At 45.4% G+C, this 19,590-nt stretch overlaps 1 protein-coding gene across 2 annotated transcripts in view; it reads left to right on the top strand.

Moving 5' to 3' along the window:
• The first annotated feature begins 1,040 nt into the window (after nucleotides 1-1,040).
• LOC129869644 (cadherin-24-like) overlaps nucleotides 1,041-19,590 on the top strand; it is a 31,822-nt gene continuing 13,272 nt past the window's right edge. The window contains exons 1-3 of one of the 2 annotated variants that reach the window (XM_055944254.1): nucleotides 1,041-1,200; nucleotides 13,337-13,409; nucleotides 13,610-14,106. In XM_055944254.1, coding sequence (XP_055800229.1) covers nucleotides 13,687-14,106 — 420 coding nt within the window. In that variant the 5' untranslated portion in view covers nucleotides 1,041-1,200; nucleotides 13,337-13,409; nucleotides 13,610-13,686. Of the gene's footprint in view, nucleotides 1,201-13,336; nucleotides 14,107-19,590 lie in introns of both variants that reach the window. The other variant, XM_055944253.1, reaches the window with a different exon arrangement.

The following is a 19,590-nucleotide window of genomic DNA, read 5'->3' as shown; positions in this document are numbered from 1 at the left end:
AACTGCTCGGCCACACGATGCCACACAACGTCTGCCATCTGCCCGGTACACTTGAAACCGGGATTAATCCGTTGAAGAGCACACTTTTCCTCCAGTGTGCCAGTGGCCATCAAAGGTGAACATTTTCCCACTGAAGTTGGTTACGACGCTGCACTGCAGTCAAGTCAAGACCCTGGTGAGGACGACAATCACGCAGATGAGCTTCTCTGAGACGGTTTCTGACAGAAATTCTTCGGTTGTGCAAACCCACAGTTTCATCAGCTTTCTGAGTGGCTGGTCTCAGACGATCCCTCAAGTGAAGAAGCCAGATGTGAAGGTCCTGGGCTGGCGTGGTTACACGTGGTCTGTGGTTGTGAGGTCAGTTGGACTTGCTGCCAATTTCTCTAAAACGACGGCTTAATTAGCATTAAATTCTCCAGCAACAGCTCTGGTGGACATTCCTGCAGTCAGCATGCCAATTGCACGCTCCCTTAAAACTTGATACATCTGTGGCATTGTGTTGTGTGACAAAGCTGCACAGCAGAGATGAAGTGTACACTGTCATCCAAGCCCCCGGACTTTGAGAAACTCCGACTTGACATGCATCAAGCACACCTATCTTATTAGTGGTGGTGAGATAATGTACATTTTGTCAGACTCATTTGTAATTGACTGTCATAGCCAAACATTAAAAGTATGTGATTGTGAGTTGAGAAGACAGTCAGAAATACTGTTAACATGTTTTTCAATTGATTGCCATAGCCCCAAATAAAAAAGACTACATAATTTGTTTCACATGGTTGGGGTCCCAAACATTTTCAGATATCAAAATGGGGTTGTGGGGAAAAAGGTTTGGGAACCCCTAGGCTAAATGCATTCACAGGATGCAAAGCAAACATGCCCACAATTACATTATGGCATGAAGGCTGGCAAAATAGTAGCCTAGTCTACAATATCCCAAAAATATGACAATCAAACTGTCAGCCCCGCAAGGAGGAGGAAGGGGTCTGTGAGGACAGAGGGGGAGTGATATGTAATTTTCAGGGACAGTCTCACGAGCACCAGAGAGAGTGAGAGTAGAGAGAGTGAGAGCAGGCGCATAGAGGCACACAGGGAACACAGACTTCTCTCCAACGTTGAATTCTAGTTGTATTTCATTCAGCGCGCTCACTTAAATCCCAGGCAGTCGAAGGAGCTATGAGATGATATCTTTATTGAAAGGTAAGATTGAAATTCGTGTGAGAAAAATGCATCAGGACAAAATGTTTTGTTCTTCTTAATATGGTTCAGTTTATTTGTAGCCTACTTTCACTTTAGCCAATTTATCTTGCAGAATGAGTGGGGTATCGATGGTTAGTTCACAATTTATCATGGCTGTTGACTGTTGACTGTTGACAGTGTTATGCATGCCCAAATGTTTTTATTTTAATGTCAATACAAAAAGCCTATCTATTTGAATCTGAATATATATCATCTGAAATACAGCCAAAATTGTGTGGTGCACGTGCTTATACCAAAATAAAATGTGCAAAATAAAGATGTTCGCCTTCAAATGTCAGGAATAGATGCCAGCTGTTTTAGCGGCAGGCTAAATGCAGACATAATACAGAGTTATCCAAGAGATCTGTTGGAATTATGGGACCAAACTGTGGCTATTCTGGTTGACTGAACTAAACGCAGAGATTTGACAGATGGTACCAATGTGATTGTCATCTTCCCTTCCTTCCTGGACTAGGCTTGTGTGTGTGTGTGTGTGTGTGTGTGTGTGTGTGTGTGTGTGTGTGTGTGTGTGTGTGCGTGCGTGCGTGCGTGCGTGCGCGCGCCTCTCAGGAACACTCACCTGCAGCCTGCACTGGTTCCACAGTCCACACGGATTTACTCATGCTTAAAGGGTTAGTTCGTCAAATAACACATTGGTGTTATAAACTGTAAGCAGTCTATGAACAAGCTATGACAGCAATCCATCCCATGGATAAATTTCCCTGGCATTGTTCCCACAGTGTTAACATTTTAGCGTTTGTGTGCAAATCACAATGACATGCGTCAGAGGGGTCACAGCTCCAACGTTCTCTAACAAGACACGGTCATGCTCCAGGCTGTTCAGTTTACCTAAAGTATGCTAATGCCCACCTTTGAAGTGTGTGTGTGTGTTTGTATGTGTGTGACACAAGAGGAAAGAAAGTAGGGAGATAAATAACAAACTCTTGGAATGAGAACGAGAGACCATGTACCACATTCGCACATCAACAACACTTTGACTTTAGACATCAAAGAGAAGATCATTATCAGCCAATTTCATTCAGCATATAGGCTAGGCTTTACGCACGCACGCACACACACACACACACACACACACACCAGCCAGCCAGTATAGATATTCCCTAGTCCCCGCTCACCGAAGTCTTTGTTGAACACATTTATTTGTCAAGTGAATGTACGGCTGAGTCGTAAGCACTAGCACATTGTTAGAGCATACGTCTGCCACAGCACAGAGCTTTGATTGGGTGTTGAATTACTACTTACTGAATGTAAGATGGTGACAATAGCAAGATGGGTGATGTGCCGAGTACAGTCACAATGAGGCCTCTCCTCATCAGTTTGATTTGGACAGGCTGTGAAGACTGAGAGAGAGAGGGAAAGAGAGGAGGCAGAGAGAGGATGAGCAGTCTTAAAATGTTAAATTGAATGGAAGGAAGAAGAGAATGCCAGGGAGATGCAGGGGGTGGAGTAAAATCTCTTTGCCTGTCTTTGTTACTTAAAGGGGCAATGAACAGTTGCTACATCCATTTTTGGACTTGTAAATTAATTATATGTACCCATTGATTCTCAACTTATAAATGTCTCATTAGCTTACTTTACCTTTCGTACCCCATCAGAACCCAAAATATAGGGCTCTATTCAATCTGTATCGCTGAAGCGTTACAGATTGTGAGATATAAATTTAAACTCCGACATGTGCAGCATTTACCGTGAATGCTGTCTACGCTAACGTGGGAACTTTGCCTTAAAATTCTCATCACACTGTAACACTTAACTTCCACAATATGGATTGAATAGAGCCCATAAGCTTGTTTAACTCCAATGTTTGCAAACAAAGTAAATGTAAACAAACACTGTATAGGCTCAAAACATGGTTAAAACTGTATTTTTACATTTTAGTAATTTAGCAGACACTCTTATCCAGAGTGACTTACAGTTAGTGCATTCATCTTAAAGATGGCTAGGTGGGACAACCACATATCACAGGCATAAAAAGTAAATTTTTCCTAAATAATGTGGCTGTCAGTAGAGTCAGAGCTAGAAGGGAGGGGGTGGGAGGGGGTGGGAGGGGTGGCGTGTCAAGTTCAAGTGCTGGTTAAGTGTTTTAAAAAAGCATTTAGGGGGGGGGGGTTGAGGTGAGGAGGAGGGTTAATTAAGAAAATGTTTGAAGAGGTAGGGTTTCAAATGTTTTTGGAACATGGGCAGGGACTCCGCTGTCCTAGCTTCAGGGGGAAGCTGGTTCCACCATTGGGGTGCCAGGACAGAGAAGAGCTTGGACTGGGCTGAGCGGGAGCTGCCGTCCCGTAGGGATGGGAGGCCCAAGAGACCAGAGGTGGCAGAACGGAGTGTTCGGTTGGGGTGTAGGGTTAGAGCATAGCCTGAAGGTAGGGAGGGACAGTTCCTCTTGCTGTTCTGTAGATAAGCACCATGGTCTTGTAGTGGATGTGAGCTTCAACTGGAAGCCAGTGGAGTGTGCGGATGAGCGTGGTGACATGAGAGAACTTGGGAAGGTTGAAAACCAGACGGGCTGCTGTGTTCTGAATAAGTTGATGGCACAAGCGGGAGCCCAGCCAACAGTGAGTTGCAGTAGTCCAGACAGAAGAGGACAAGTGCCTGAATTAGGACCTGCACCGCTTCCTGTGTGAGGAAAGGTTGTACTCTACGGATATTGTAGAGCATGAACCTGCAGGAGCGGTTCACTGCTTTGATGTTTGCTGAGAACGACAGGGTGTTGTCCAGGGTCACACCAAGGTTATTTGCACTCTGGGAGGGCGACACTTCGGAATTGTCAACTGTGATGGTGAGGTCTTTGAGCAGGCAGGCCTTCCCCGGGAGGAAGAGCAGTTACACCTTGTTGAGGTTGAGCTTGAGGTGGTGGGCCGACATCCAAGCGGAGATAACTGCCAGGCTTGCAGAGATGCATGTCGCCACCTGGGTGTCAGAAGGGGGAAGGAGAAAAGTAGTTGAGTGCAATCCGCATAGCAATGATAGGAGAGACCATGTGAAGATATGATGGAGCCTAGGGACTTGGTGTACAGAGAGAAGAGGAGAGGGCCTGGGGGACACCAGTAGTGAAAGTATGTGGTGCAGACACAGATCCTCTCCACCTCACCTGGTAGGAGCGGTTCTGCCAGGTAGGATGCAATCCAATAGTGTGCACAGCCTGAGACACCCAGCCCTGAGAGGGTAGAGAGGAGGATCTGATGGTTCACGGTGTCAAAGGCAGCAGATAGATCTAGGAGGATGAGAACAGAGGAGAGAGTCAGCTTTGGCAGTGTGGAGAGCCTCCGTGCCACAGAGAAGAGCAGTCTAGGTTGAGGGACCCATCTTGAAGCCTGACTGGTTAGGGTCAAGAAGATAGTTCTGAGAGAGATAACGAGAAAGTTGATCAAAGACAACCCGCTCAAGTGTTTTGGAAAGAAAAGAAAGAAGGGATACAGGGCCCAGATTCACAAAACACTTCTTACGCAAAAAACTTAAGAAGCTTCTTAAGAAAAAATATGCATAGTTCGGAAGTGTAATTCCTCAACAACATCTAAGATTTAATGATTTTCTTACAAACTTTTCAAATATGTTCTTACAAATCTTCTTAAGATGTTTGTTGCTAGGCAAATGTTTTAGGTAGCTATCTAGCTCGCAATGGCAATCATTTTAGCATGGAGGAGGGAGTGAATGGATAATAGGTCCTTTGGAAGTTTAGTTTTCCTCCATTTTCGCTCAGCTGCCCACGTTGGAGGAAAGGGAGACAGACAAGGAAACAAAGTAGAGACCTGGAGGGGGTTGCAGTGAGATTAGTAAGCAAACGGCCTCTAGTGAGGTAAAACGTATTGCTTTGCTTGTGAGTTGGAGGGGATTGGGAAAGGGTGCAATCAAGAGGCAAGGAGGGGAAAGAGAGAGTTGGAAAGAAATTAATCGAAGGCAGAAGTCAGGGGATTGAAGTCGCCAAGTACGAAGAGGGGTGAGCCATCGTCAGGAAATGAGCTTATCAAGGTGTCAAGCTCATTGAGGAACTCTCCAAGGGCACCTGGTGGGCGATAGATGACAACAATGTTAAGGTTGAGTGAACAAGTGACAGTGACAGCATGGAATTCAAATGAGGAGATGGCCAGTTAAGAGAGGGAGAAAAGATAAAATCTCCATTTGGTAGAAATGAGTAGGCCTGTGCCACCACCGAAATGACCAGATGCTCTCGGACTATGAGAGAAAACATAGTCAGATGAAGAAAGAGCAGCTGGAGAGGCAGTGATTTATCCAATTTTGATAACATGGATGGTCAGTCCATGCATCCACAGCTCTGTCTATGAATTTGAGAGTGATGACATTCTCCAGCCCCATCCCTCAGCTGTTTACCGAAAAAGTGGTGGAGAGCCTGCTTTGTTGTTGTTTCAACTGCTGATTGACCCTTTAAAGAGATTCTTTAGTAATTTTGTATACTTTTTAGCCAGTAGTTTTGAAAGTAGTGCTCACGAGCCAAAAGTGTTCCCTGAAAATTGAGTACTACGTCACATATGTGCAGATATGTGCACTACGTCATTGCTCTCTCGCTCTGCTGTGTGTGCATCTTGCTAGCTGTCACTCAAATGTCGAGGGGCTGAAGCTCATTGGTTATAACTCGAATTGCTAGGGGGGTGGCCATGTGGGGGACAATAATGAGAAAATGGTGCAGCATAGCTTCCAGAAAAACAGTCGCTTTCAAACTAGGGATTTTGTGGCTAATTGAGGTAAAACAGTAATTCTGCTCATAGATTATGCATGTATGAACTATACATCCAGCCCAAAGCGGGAGGTTTAAAAAATACTTAGTAGTCGCCAAAGTTCCGGAGCATGTCTTTAAGCCAGCTAAGCTTTCCCTTCATCACATATTCCCCTCTCTTTTTCCCTCTTCCTCTATCTCCCCCCCCCCACCTCCCTCTCTCTTTCTCTCTTTCTCTCTCTCTCTCTCTCTCTCTCTCTCTCCTCCCTCTCTGTCTCTCCCTTTCTACCCCCTCTACCTCTCTTCTCTCTATATATCTATGTAAAGGCCTGACATGCACAGGCTATTTTTAATAAAAATGAAACAACTTCCTTGTAGTGAAGTGAAACACAGAGTGAAGGGAGACTGAAACAGCAATTTGCAATTTAGACCTGTGTCACCACTCATCAGCCAGCAACAGTAAATTGCCCTGACTCTTTCATTCCCTATCTTTATCGTTCTATCTCTTTCTAGCCATGATCCATCCCCTCACGAACACTTACATCTCACATACTGAAAAACAATATTAAATGGCATGTTTTTTCTTTAATTGTGGAGCGGTAGACATGAAAAACAATATGAAAAACACTCAAACTAACTGTTTTAAAATGGGCCAAGAAGTGGATTTAAAGATGCAACATTATACAGAAGAAAGAGAATAGCTCTAAAAGCGCCAGAGTGGAGATATAGGGGATGGTTTAAAGATGAGGGAACAGACACATCGGCTCAGAGAGACTGAGTGCACATCTGGCATTCATATTGATGAGGTGGCATTAATATGTGCAAAAAAAATTGCCTTTTCCTGAAAATATTCCTTTTCAACAGTCATTTTTTTCTTCTGCGAAAGAATTGATGTGAAGAGGGGTGAAGGGTAGAACAAAGCGACAATATTTCTTATGATCAAAAGCTCAAATTAGTACTTTGTTCTCAAGTATTAAAACTTCTCTTGGGTAGGGGGCAGCATTCGGAATTTTGGATGAAAAGCATGCCCAAATTAAACTGCCAGCTACTCATCCCCAGAAGATAAGATATGCATATTATTAGTAGATTTGGATAGAAAACCCTCTGAAGTTTCTAAAACTTTGAATCATGTCTGTGAGTACAACAGAACTTATTTAGCAGGCGAAACCCCGAGGACAAACCATTCAGATTTTCTTTTTTTGAGGTCACTCTCTTTTCAATGAAATTTCATTGGGAAACCAGTCTTTAGAAATTGGTTGAGGTTATTCCTTTGTGTAATGAAGAAGTACGGCCATCTTGAAGAGGGTCACTTGAAGTGTCCTGTCTGTTAGAAGCGCATGACCAGAAAGCTAGCTACAGTTGGTTTTAATCCTAATCCTGTATTGAACACAGATCATCATCGTCTTCAATTTGATCGATTATTTACGTAAAAAAATACCTAAAGTTGTATTACAAAAGTAGTTTGACATTTTTTGGCAAAGTTTACAAGTAACCTTTGAGATATTTTGTAGTCACATTTCACAATTTGGAACCAGTGTTTTTCTGGATCAAACGCGCTAAATAAATTGACATTTTGGATATATATCGACGGAATTAATCAAACAAAAGGACCATTTGTGATGTTTATGGGACATATTCGAGTGCCAACAACAGAAGCGTGCCTGCAGGGTTGAAAAATGCTTCTCTCTCTTTGTTTACAATGGTGCTATCCTCAGATAATAGCATCGTTTGCTTTCGCCGAAAAGCCTATTTGAATTCTGTTGGCTGGATTCACATGTTGGCTGGATTCCCAACCAGTGTAGCTTTAATTTGGTATCTTTCATGTGTGATTTAATGAAAGTTTGATTTTTATAGTAATTTTTATAGTAATTAATTTGAATTTGGCGCTCTGCATTTTCTCTATCTTTTTGCCAAGTGAGACAGTAGCGTCCCGCCTAAACTCAGATTTTTGGATATAAATATGAACTTTACCGAACAAAACATACATGTATTGTGTAACATGAAGTCCTATGAGTGTCATCTGATGAAGATCATCAAAGGTTGGTGATTCATTTTCTCTCTATTTCTGCTTTTTGTTACTCCTCTCTTGGGCTGGAAAAATGGCTGTCTTTTTCTGTGACTTGGCTCTAACCTAACATAATCGTTTGGTGTGCTTTCGTCGTAAAACCTTTTTGAAATCGGACACTTTGGCTGGATGTATCTTTATAATGGTGTAAAAGTGTATCTTTAAAATGGTGTAAAATACTTGTATGTTTGAGGAATTTAAATTATGGGATTTCTGTTGTTTTGAATTTGGCGCCCTGCAGTTTCCCTGGCTGTTGACGAGGTGGGACGTTACCGTTCCACATACCCTAGTGAGGTATTAAGAAACTATGGCAATTGCTGAATTGGAATGAATGAGTATGTAACGATAATCCTCCTCCTCTTCATCAGAAGAGGAGGAGCAGGGATTGAACCAAGGTGCAGCGCGTTGAAATGACATGATGAATTTATTTAATAAGACAAAACGAACTATACTTGAAAATGATACAAAATAACAAAACGAAAGTAGACAGTCCTGAACGACGAACTTACATACAACGTGAAGAACGAAATGAACAGACTACATGAAATGAACAAACCGTATACAGTCCCGTATGGTGCAAACATTGACACGGACACAGGAGACAATCACCCACAAACACACAGTGATAATGCCCTACCTAAATATGACTCTTGATTAGAGGAAAATGCAAACCACCTGCCTCTAATCAAGAGCCATACCAGGCAAACCGAAACCAACATAGAAACAGATAACATAGACTGCCCACCCATAACACATGCCCTGACCAAAAACACATAAAAACTAACATAAATAGGTCAGGACTGTTACAGTACCCCCCCCCCAAGGTGCGAACGCCGGGCGCACCAGCACAAAGTCCAGGGGAGGGTCCGGGTGGGCAGTTGACCACGGTGGTGGTTCCGGTTCCGGACGCTGTCCCCATACCACCATAGTCACTCCCCTCTTCTGTCTACCCCTACCACTGACCACCCAAACATTACCTTCCCCTAAATAATCAGCTAGCACCGGAACAAGGGGCAGCACCGGGACAAGGGGTAGCACCGGGACAAGGGGCAGCACAAAAACAAGGGGCAGCACCAGGATAAGGACCATCACCGGAATAAGGGGCAGCACCGGGACAAGGGGCAGCACCGGGACAAGGGGCAGCACCGGGACAAGGGGCAGCACCGGGACAAGGGGCAGCACCGGGACAAGGGGCAGCACCGGGACAAGGGGCAGCACCGGGACAAGGGGCAGCACCGGGACAAGGGGCAGCACCGGGACAAGGGGCAACACCGGGACAAGGGGCAGATCCCGGCTGAAGGACTCTGGCAGGTCCTGTTTGGACGGCTCTGGCAGGTCCATGCAGGCTGACGGCTCTCTACGCTCATGGCAGGCTGACGGCTCTCGACGCTCATGGCAGACTGACGGCTCTCTACGCTCATGGCAGGCTGACGGCTCTCGACGCTCATGGCAGGCTGACGGCTCTCGACGCTCATGGCAGGCTGACGGCTCTCGACGCTCATGGCTCTCTGACGGCTCTCGACGCTCATGGCTCTCTGACGGCTCTGGCTGCTCATGGCTCTCTGACGGCTCTGGCTGCTCATGGCTCTCTGACGGCTCTGGCTGCTCATGGCTCTCTGACGGCTCTGGCTGCTCATGGCTCTCTGACGGCTCTGGCTGCTCATGGCTCTCTGACGGCTCTGGCTGCTCATGGCTCTCTGACGGCTCTGGCTGCTCATGGCTCTCTGGCGGCTCTGGCAGATCCTGTCTGGTTGGCGGCTCTGGCAGATCCTGTCTGGTTGGCGGCTCTGGCAGATCCTGTCTGGTTGGCGGCTCTGGCAGATCCTGTCTGGTTGGCGGCTCTGGCAGATCCTGTCTGGCTGACGGCTCTAGCGGCTCCTGTCTGGCTGATGGCTCTAGCGGCTCCTGTCTGGCTGACGGCTCTGTAGGCTCATGGCAGACGGGCGGCTTTGCAGGCTCATGGCAGACGGGCGGCTTTGCAGGCTCCTGGCAGACGGATGGCTCAGACGGCGCTGGGGAGACGGATGGCTCAGATGGCGCTGGGGAGACGGATGGCTCAGATGGCGCTGGGGAGATGGATGGCTCAGATGGCGCTGGGGAGACGGATGGCTCTGGCCGGATACGGCGCACTGTAGACCTGGTGCGTGGTGCCGGAACTGGAGGCACCGGGCTAATGATAAGCACCTTCCTACTAGTGCGTGGAGCAGGGACAGGGCACACTGAACTCTCAAAGCGTACTCTATACCTGGTGCGTGGTACCGGCACTGGTGGCACCTGGCTGAGGGCACGCACCTCAGGACTAGTACGGGGAGAAGTGACAGTGTGTACAGGACTTAGGAGACGCACAGGTGGCTTAGTGCGTGGGGCCGGAACTGGAGGCACTGAACTGGATACACGCACTATAGGGAGAGTGCGTGGAGGAGGAACAGGGCTCTGGAAATGCACTGGTAGCCTAGTGCGTAATGTAGGCACTGTAGGTACTAGGCTGGGGCGGGGAGGTGGCGCCGGAAATACCGGACCGTGCAGGCGTACTGGCTCTCTTGAGCATTGAGCCTGCCCAACCTTACCTGGTTGAATGCTCCCGGTCGCCCTGCCAGTGCGGCGAGGTGGAATAGCCCGCACTGGGCTATGCAGGCGAACCGGGGAAACCATGCGTAAGGCAGGTGCCATGTATGCCGGCCCGAGGAGACGCACTGGAGACCAGACGCGTTGAGCCGGCCTCATGACACCTGGCTCAATGCCTAATCTAGCCCTACCAGTGCGGGGAGGTGGAATAACCCGCACCGGGCTATGCACACGTACAGGAGACACCGTGCGCTCTACTGCGTAACACGGTGTCTGCCCGTACTCCCGCTCTCCACGGTTAGCCTGGGAAGTGGGCGCAGGTCTCCTACCTGCCCTTGGCCCACAACCCCTTAGCCCCCCCCCAAGAAATTTTTGGGAGTTACTCACGGGCTTTTCGGGCTTCCGTGCAAGACGAGTCCCCTCATAATTCCGGTTACGAGCTTGATTCTCCGGCTTCCATCCACGTCTCCTAGCTGCCTCCTCATACCAGCGCTCCTGGGCTGTGACTGCCTCACTCTTCTCACGAGAGCAGCGATATTCCCCAGTTTGCGCCCAGGGTCCTCTACCAGACAGGATCTCCTCCCAAGTCCAAAAGTCCTTGTTGCTCCGTCGAGCATTTTTCCCATACCGCTTGGTCTCTGTATTTTGGTGGGTGATTCTGTCATAATCGTCGCTTTCCTCATCCTCAGATGAGGTGAGGAGAGAAGGATCTTCTGACCAAAATGCGGAGTCAGGGAAATATGCCATCTTTTTATTTAATACGAAAACTGATGACACGAAAACAAACACTTTAACAAACTACAAAATAAGAAAACGACGTACACGCAACCTGAACATAAACTTACATGGACAAACGTAAACTCACGAACAGGAACGGACATCGAAACATACGAACAGCCAAACAGCTCCAAAAGTGAATACATCTAACATAACGAAGACATCACAGGAGACAATCACCCACAAACACACAGTGATAATGCCCTACCTAAATATGACTCTTGATTAGAGGAAAATGCAAACCACCTGCCTCTAATCAAGAGCCATACCAGGCAAACCGAAACCAACATAGAAACAGATAACATAGACTGCCCACCCATAACACATGCCCTGACCAAAAACACATAAAAACTAACATAAATAGGTCAGGACTGTTACAGTGTATTGTGTTCCTGTTGTAAACATTCTAAAATTGGATAAATTAATATTAATATATAATATTAATTAATATTACAGTCATTTTGGGTTAATTATATTTTAACTTAGGCCCTCATTTGCATCTAAATGAATGGGTTTTGTAATACAATTGCTGTCACGCCCTGACCTTAGTTCCTTTTTATGTCTCTATTTTGGTTTGGTCAGGGCGTGAGTTGTGGTGGGCATTCTATGTTTTGTTCTACGTTTTGTATTTCTAGGTGTTTGGCCTGGTGTGGTTCTCAATCAGAGGCAGCTGTCTATCGTTGTCTCTGATTGAGAACCATACTTAGGTAGCCTCGTTCCCACCTGTGCTTGGTGGGTAGTTGTTTTCTGTTTTGTGTATTGCACCTTGCAGTACTGTTCGTTTGTCGCTTTGTTGTTTTTGTTCAAGTGTTCGTATTTATTAAAAGTATTATGAATACTTACCATGCTGCACCTTGGTCCTCTTCTCCTTCTCCCGATGACATTCGTTTCAATTGCAGACATTTTAATTGCACTGTATAGTACAGATAAGGCTATTCAATATAAAAAGAGGATTACTAAATCAGGGATTGTAGGGATGCAGCCATTATATCATTTCTTATCGAGAGAAATAAATGTACCTTTGAATATGAGTGTGTGTTTGTGATTGTGTGTTAAATGTGAGAGAGGAAAAAGGTCAAGAGTGACATTGACAAATTCACAGGTAGAGAAGAAAGAGCGGCGATTGCAGAAAATAGAGGGAGATAGATAGAGAAATTGGGATTACACATTTTCAGTCTTGTTAAATTGGTGACAGCCTTCATTGTACAAAGCCTGGAAGATCGATGGCCGGGGTCTGACTCTAATACTAACGAAACTCGGATCGTTAAACTTTTGGGAAATGAGGACAGAAATGTATTAAAATATTTATGAGTCCAATTAATCTCTTAAGGGTAACTTCTTCTACTAATGGGCATTGAGGTATGAGGAGGCCATCTTTAGGATGAAATCAATCATCGGATGGACTGACAATTGTGTCTGACACAGTAAAGTAGTGGGCTGTGCCACACCCTCTGCCCTTCAGGTCCAAACTCAGCCTCCAGAGACAAAGCTCCCTACATTGATCTCATAACTTAACACAATAGTCTCATTATACTATGCCCCATTCTGTCAATAAGTATTAAGTAACATTCTTTAACTAACCAGTGTTATGCTTTATCATTGGTTATGAGCATGTCTGAGCCCTTGTAATGTTTTATTATGTTATAAATAGACAATAGATATTTATATGCTGCAATTTTACAACAGACTGACAATAGCCTCTGGTTTTCTATTAGCTATGACTATGGTGTCTAATCCTTCAATTCACCAAACACTAAACAATGGACAAATCTGAACATAGACAGTAGGCAAAAACACTGCAGACAGAACAGTGATATTACAATATATTCCCCACAATGTGGAGTTGTAAAATGGCAGCCAGCTTTCCTAAGGTCTTGAGGAGTTAATGAGAATACTGTCAACAGCTCTGCATGTCTTCATGCCTCCTGCACCTCGGAGCTGTTTGCTCTCCTTTTAATTAAAACAGCTGAGATTACTCTAATTATCTCTCCTCTCAGGTTATCCAGCTCTGAATGAAAACCAAACAGAATGAAGACTGACCTTGGACATAGCAAAGGAAAGCACAATGTGGTAAGAAGACATAGCAGAATCCAAGGAGAGGAACAAAAATCTCTGGAGAATTCTTTGTTGAAATGAGTTGACTAACATACCAACATACCAACATACCAACTCCGCTATGACAACCCCAACGGTGCTTCTTCTAGTTTTGGTTTGTATGTGGGAGGAGCACAGAGGTGAGAGCTCACTAATTGTTCGTTTACCAATTCCAGTTCAGAACAGTGAGGAAGCCCTAACAGATGTCAGGGCTGGAAAAAACACTGTCTCTCTGGTGAATCATGGTGTTCTTATGACTACCCACATCCCACTGGCTCCTGGAGTAACAGAAAAGGGAAAGAATGGCCTGGATGAACTGGTACAGATATCAACCCAAACTGCCTTTACCCTTCACACCACTTGGAATGTAATTATATCCAAGAGTGAAGCTGTGGATAATGTTCACACTCAGTCACTGGAGGCACAAGAGTCCATGGAGGCAGATCCCAATGGAGACCCCAGCCATCATTTGAAACTCCAGACTGACTTCCATCCAGAGTCCAGAGTTCTTCCAAAGAGCATCTCTAGCCGGGGCTTGGTGTCTCAGGCGGGGGGGGTGGGGCTAACTCTAACTTGGGCGCGGCCTCGCTCTCGTCATAGGCGGAGTTGGCAGTGGAACCAGTTCTTTGTGATTGAGGAGTACAGAGGACCAGAACCAGTGCTCATCGGACGGGTAAGGCCTCATCAAAACAAATGCTCATACAATGTTTGTCATTAAAAGTACAGTATGAATTAAAGTGTTATAAAAGTGTTCAAACTTGTAGCTTGGGTTCAGTTATTCCTAGAACAATAGCCTGATGATACAATACTCTACTAGTCAGACATACTGTAATTCACTAAGGTTAGTCAATAAATATGGTAGGTCGCCCCACACCAACAATGCTATAGAGCTGACAGGAAGTCAGTGTTCAACCAGTCTGATGATGAGATGATTGAATATGTTTTAAGCCAGTTCGCACCTGACCCATCTAGATCCCTGGAGGTTACTTGTAGTACATCACAGGCAAAGCGCTGGACTGTTAATGCAGCTGCTGGCAGCTTTAGTGTGTATGTGAATTCTATCAGCTGTAACGCTAACACGGAACTGTGCCAGCCACAGTAGAAGAAGCCATGTAAAGGTTTCATCTTCCTCTCTGCCTTTTATTGATACAGTCAGGAAGGGATGGTAGTCCAGCGGTGCAGACATGACTGTTTCCAATGTTGCAGTTAGTGCACTAGTCTGATTCTGGGCTTGAGATAGCTATGATTTCATAAGGGATCTCACATAGGGAGGAGTTGTTTTCTGTGCAGCTTGTTAGGGCTTTAAGAGAGTTTTTATGATCAAATCCAATCCAATCAAATTGTATTAGTCACATGCGCCAAATATAACAGCTGTAGACCTTACAGTGAAATGCTCACTTACTAACTCTTAACCAACAATGCAGTTGAAAAAAAATATGAGTAAGAATAAGAAATAAAAGTAACAAGTAATTAAAGAGCAGCAGTAAAATAAAAATTGCGAGACTATACACACGGGGGTACCGGTACAGAGTCAATGTGTGGTGGCACCGGTTAGTTGAGGTAATATGTACATGTAGGTAGAGTTATTAAAGTTACTATGCATAGATGATAACAATAGAGAGTAGCAGTGGTGTAAAAGAGAGGGGGGGGGGGGGGGCAATGCAAATAGTCTGGGTAGACATTTGATTAGATGTTCAGGAGTCTCAAGGCTTGGGGGTAGAAGCTGTTTAGAAGCCTCTTGGACCTAAACTTGGAGCTCCGGTACCGCTTGCCGTGCAGTAGCAAAGAGAACAGTCTATGACTAGGGTGGCTGGAGTCTTTGACAATTTTTAGGAACTTCCTCTGACACTGCCTGGTATAGAGGTCCTGGATGGCAGGAAGCTTGGACCCAGTGATGTACTGGGCCGTACGCACTACCCTCTGTAGTGCCTTGCAGTCAGAGGCCGAGCAGTTGCCATACCAGACAGCGATGCAACCAGTCAGGATGCTCTCGATGGTGCAGCTGTAGAACCTTTTGAGGATCTGAGGACCCATGGCAAATATTTTCAGTCTCCTGTGGGGGAATAGGTTTTGTCGTGCCCTCTTCATGACTGTCTTGGTGTGCTTCGACCATGATAGTTTGTTGGTGATGTGGACACCAAGGAACTTGAAGCTACAGCCCTGTCAATGAGAATGGGGGAGTGCTTGTTGTCCTGGCACTACATGGCCAGGTTTCTGACCTCCTCCCTATAGGCTGTCTCCTTGTTGTCGGTGATCAGGCCGACCACTGTTGTGTCATCAGCAAACTTAATGATGGTGTTGGAGTCGTGCCTGGCCGTGCAGTCATGAGTGAACAGGGAGTAGAGGAGGGGACTGAGCACGCACCCCTGAGGGGCCCCTAGTGTTGAGGATCAGAGTGGCGGATGTGTTGTTACCTACCCTTACCCTTACCACCTGGGGGAGGCCCATCAGAAAGTCCAGGATCCAGTTGCAGAGGGAGGTGTTTAGTCCCAGGGTCCTTAGCTTATTGATGAGCTTTGAGGGCACTATGGTGTTGAACGCTGAGCTGTAGTTGATGAACAGCATTCTCACATAGGTGTTCCTTTTGTCCAGGTGGGAAAGGGCAGTGTGGAGTGCAATAGAGATTGCATCATCTGTGGATCTGTTAGGGCGGTATGCAAATTGGAGTAGGTCTAGGATTTCTGGGATAATGGTGTTGATGTGAGCCATGATCAGCCTTTCAAAGCACTTCATGGCTACAGGCGTGAGTGCTACAGGTCGATAGTCATTTAGGCAGGTTAACTTAGTGTTCTTGGGCAAAAGGGACTATGGTGGTCTGCTTAAAACATGCTGGTATTACAGACTTGGACAGGGAGAGGTTGAAAATGTAAGTGAAGACACTTGCCAGTTGGTCAGCACGTGCTCGCAGTACATGTCCTGGTAATCTGTCTGGCCCTGCGGCCTTGTGAATGTTGATCTGTTTAAAGGTCTTACTCACATCTGCTGCGGAGAGCGTGATCACACAGTCTTTCGGGAACAGCTGGTGCTCTCATGCATGTGTCAGTGTTATTTTCCTCGAAGCGAGCATAGAAGTAGTTCAGCTCGTCTGGTAGGCTCGTGTCACTGGGCAGCTCTCGGCTGTGCTTCCCTTTGTAGTCTGTAATGGTTTGCAAGCCCTGCCACATCTGACGAGCGTCAGAGCCGGTGTAGAAGGATTCGATCTTAGTCCTGTATTGATGCTTTGCCTGTTTGATGGTTTGTCGGAGGGCATAGTGAGATTTCTTATAAGCTTCCGGGTTAGAGTCCTGCTCCTTGAAAGCGGCAGCTCTAGCCTTTAGCTCAGTGCGGATGTTGCCTGTAATCCATGGCTTCTGGTTGGGGTATGTATGTACGGTCACTGTGGGGACGACGTCATCAATGCACTTGTTGATGAAGCCAATGACTGATGTGGTGTACTCCTCAATGCCATCGGAGGAATCACGGAACATATTCCAGCCTGCGCTAGCAAAACAGTCCTGTAGCTTAGCATCTGCTTCATCTGACCACTTTTTTATTGATCGAGTCACTGGTGCTTCCTGCTTTAATTTTTGCTTGTAAGCAGGAATCAGAAGGATAGAATTATGGTCAGATTTTCCAAATGTAGGGCGAGGGAGAGCATTGTATGCGTCTCTGTGTGTGGAGTAAATGTGGTCCGGAGTTATTTTTCCCTCTGGTTGCACATGCTATGCATCTTGGCATAGTTCTGTTATAATCTCCACTCGGCACAGCCAGAAGAGGACTGGCCACCCCTCATAGCCTGGTTCCTCTCTAGGTTTCTTCCTAGGTTTTGGACTTTCTAGGGAGTTTTTCCTAGCCACCGTGCTTCTACACCTGCATTACTAGCTGTTTGGGGTTTTAGGCTGGGTTTCTGTACAGCACTTCGAGATATTAGCTGATGTACGAAGGGCTATATAAAATAAACTTGATTAATAGAAATTTGGTAAGACGGATTTAAGTTTCCCTGCATTAAAGTCCCCAGCTACTATGAGAGCCGCGTCTGGGTGAGCGTTTTCCTGTTTGCTTTTGGTGGAATATAGCTCGTTCATTGCGGTTTTAGTGCCAGCATCAGTCTGTGATGGTATGTAGACAGCTACGAAAAATACAGATGGAAACTCTCTAGGTAGATAGTGTAGTCTACAGCTTATCATGAGATACTCTACCTCAGGCGAGCATAACCTCGAGACTTCCTTAGATATCGTGCACCAGCTGTTATTTACAAAAATTCATAGTCTGCCTGTCATACCAGATGCCGCTGTTCTACCCTGCCAATACAGCAAATAACCAGCCAGCTGTATGTTGATAATGTCGTCGTTCAGCCATGACTCCGTGGCTATTACAGTTTTGAATGTCCCGTTGGTAGTTTAATCTTCATCGTAGGTCATCGGTTTTATTTTCTAAAGATTGCACGTTTGCTAGCAGAATGGAAGGAAGTGGAGGTTTATTCGATCACCTACGAATTCTCAGAAGGCAGCCTGCCCTCCGGCCCCTTTTTCTCCAACTTCTCTTCACACAAATGACGGGGATCTAGGCCTGTCCCCGGGAAAGCAGTATATCATTCACGTCGGGCTCATCAGACTCGTTAAAGGAAAAAAGGATTCTGCCAGTCCGTGGTGAGTAATCGCAGTTCTGATGCCCTGAAGTTATTTTCGGTCATAAGAGACGGTAACAGCAACATTATGTACAAAATAAGTAAAAAATAAGTTACAGACAACGCAAAGAAACAAAAATACATCAACGCCCAGACTCACATACATGATTAGAGTGTATGTTCTACGCTGTTTAAAAGACATTGATAGTAAGCATTGAGTGGGGTAAGATAAAGTACATCATGGCAATGAATGAGACATTTTCAGGAAGAGAAAATCAACAAGCAGAATACAGAAAATTAAAGTTAGTGGGGAGAGTGACAACAGGATAGGGAAAGACAGTAGCCCTCTGGGAATTCCCTCAGAGATCATTTAAAAAAATAATTCCCCTCCACTCTTTTGTTTTTATGGATTGGATAAGTTTCAACCCCACAGAGAAATATTTTGCCATGGCGACTGATGCACAGCAGGACTGAGCTAGCAATTGTATTGAGAGTATGGTTTAGTGAGAAAGAGATGTGAGATGGAAGAATGACAAAGATGTCTCTCGTGGTGATGCGTGGGATCCAAATAAAAGCAGATTTAAGGAGGAAGAAGAGGAGGAGGGTGTTGGAGAGAATAAACCCCCTACTCCCTCATCTAGCATTTCTTTCTGTGTGTTATCATGTGTTTCTTTAATCCCTAACTGCACGCTCAACTACAAACACTGTTTCTCTCTTTTTCTTGCTCTCTCTCTCACACATATCACACACACACACACACTCGCACCCAGAGACACTTGTGTACTACGCCTGTATACACCTGTGGTTTAAGAATTACAGTTGACATGTTTACCAATGTGTTTATGCATCCCTTTGGTGTTTTTGCGTAGAAGAAATGCAGATCTATGTGATTTAAGTCCTAAGGGGCCATAATACTCTTTTGCTCTTGCTCTCTCCAGGCTTATGTGACATAATAATATGAGCAATGTTCCTTGCCTATGGCTTGTCTTGAACTTAATTCTCATGTGATAAATATAACAACCACAGTTTGACCACAAAGCTGTGTCCATATTAATGTAAAAACATGTAGTATACTGCTCAGTAAATATCAAACAACCCATTCTGTTTATTATAAACTCAGCAAAAAAGAAACGTCCCTTTTTCAGGACCCTGTCTTTCAAAGATAATTCGTAAAAATCCAAATAACTTCACAGATCTTCATTGTAAAAGGGTTTAAACACTGTTTCCCATGCTTGTTCAATAAACTATAAACAATTAATGAACATGCACCAGTGGAACGGTAGTTATGACATTAACAGCTTACAGACGGTAGGCAATTAAGGTCACAGTTATGAAAACTTAGGACACTAAAGAGGCCTTTCTACTGACTCTGAAAAACACCAAAAGAAAGATGCCCAGGGTCCCTGCTCATCTGTGTGAACGTGCCTTAGGCATGTTGCAAGGGGGCATGAGGACTGCAGATGTGGCCATGGCAATAAATTGCAATGTCCGTACGGCGAGACGCCTAAGACAGCGCTACAGGGAGACAGGACGGACAGCTGATTGTTCTCG

This window comes from Salvelinus fontinalis, chromosome 14, assembly GCF_029448725.1.
Source record: "Salvelinus fontinalis isolate EN_2023a chromosome 14, ASM2944872v1, whole genome shotgun sequence".
In the NCBI taxonomy this organism is placed as follows: domain Eukaryota; kingdom Metazoa; phylum Chordata; class Actinopteri; order Salmoniformes; family Salmonidae; genus Salvelinus; species Salvelinus fontinalis.
This window is presented reverse-complemented; position numbering and strand designations above follow the sequence as displayed.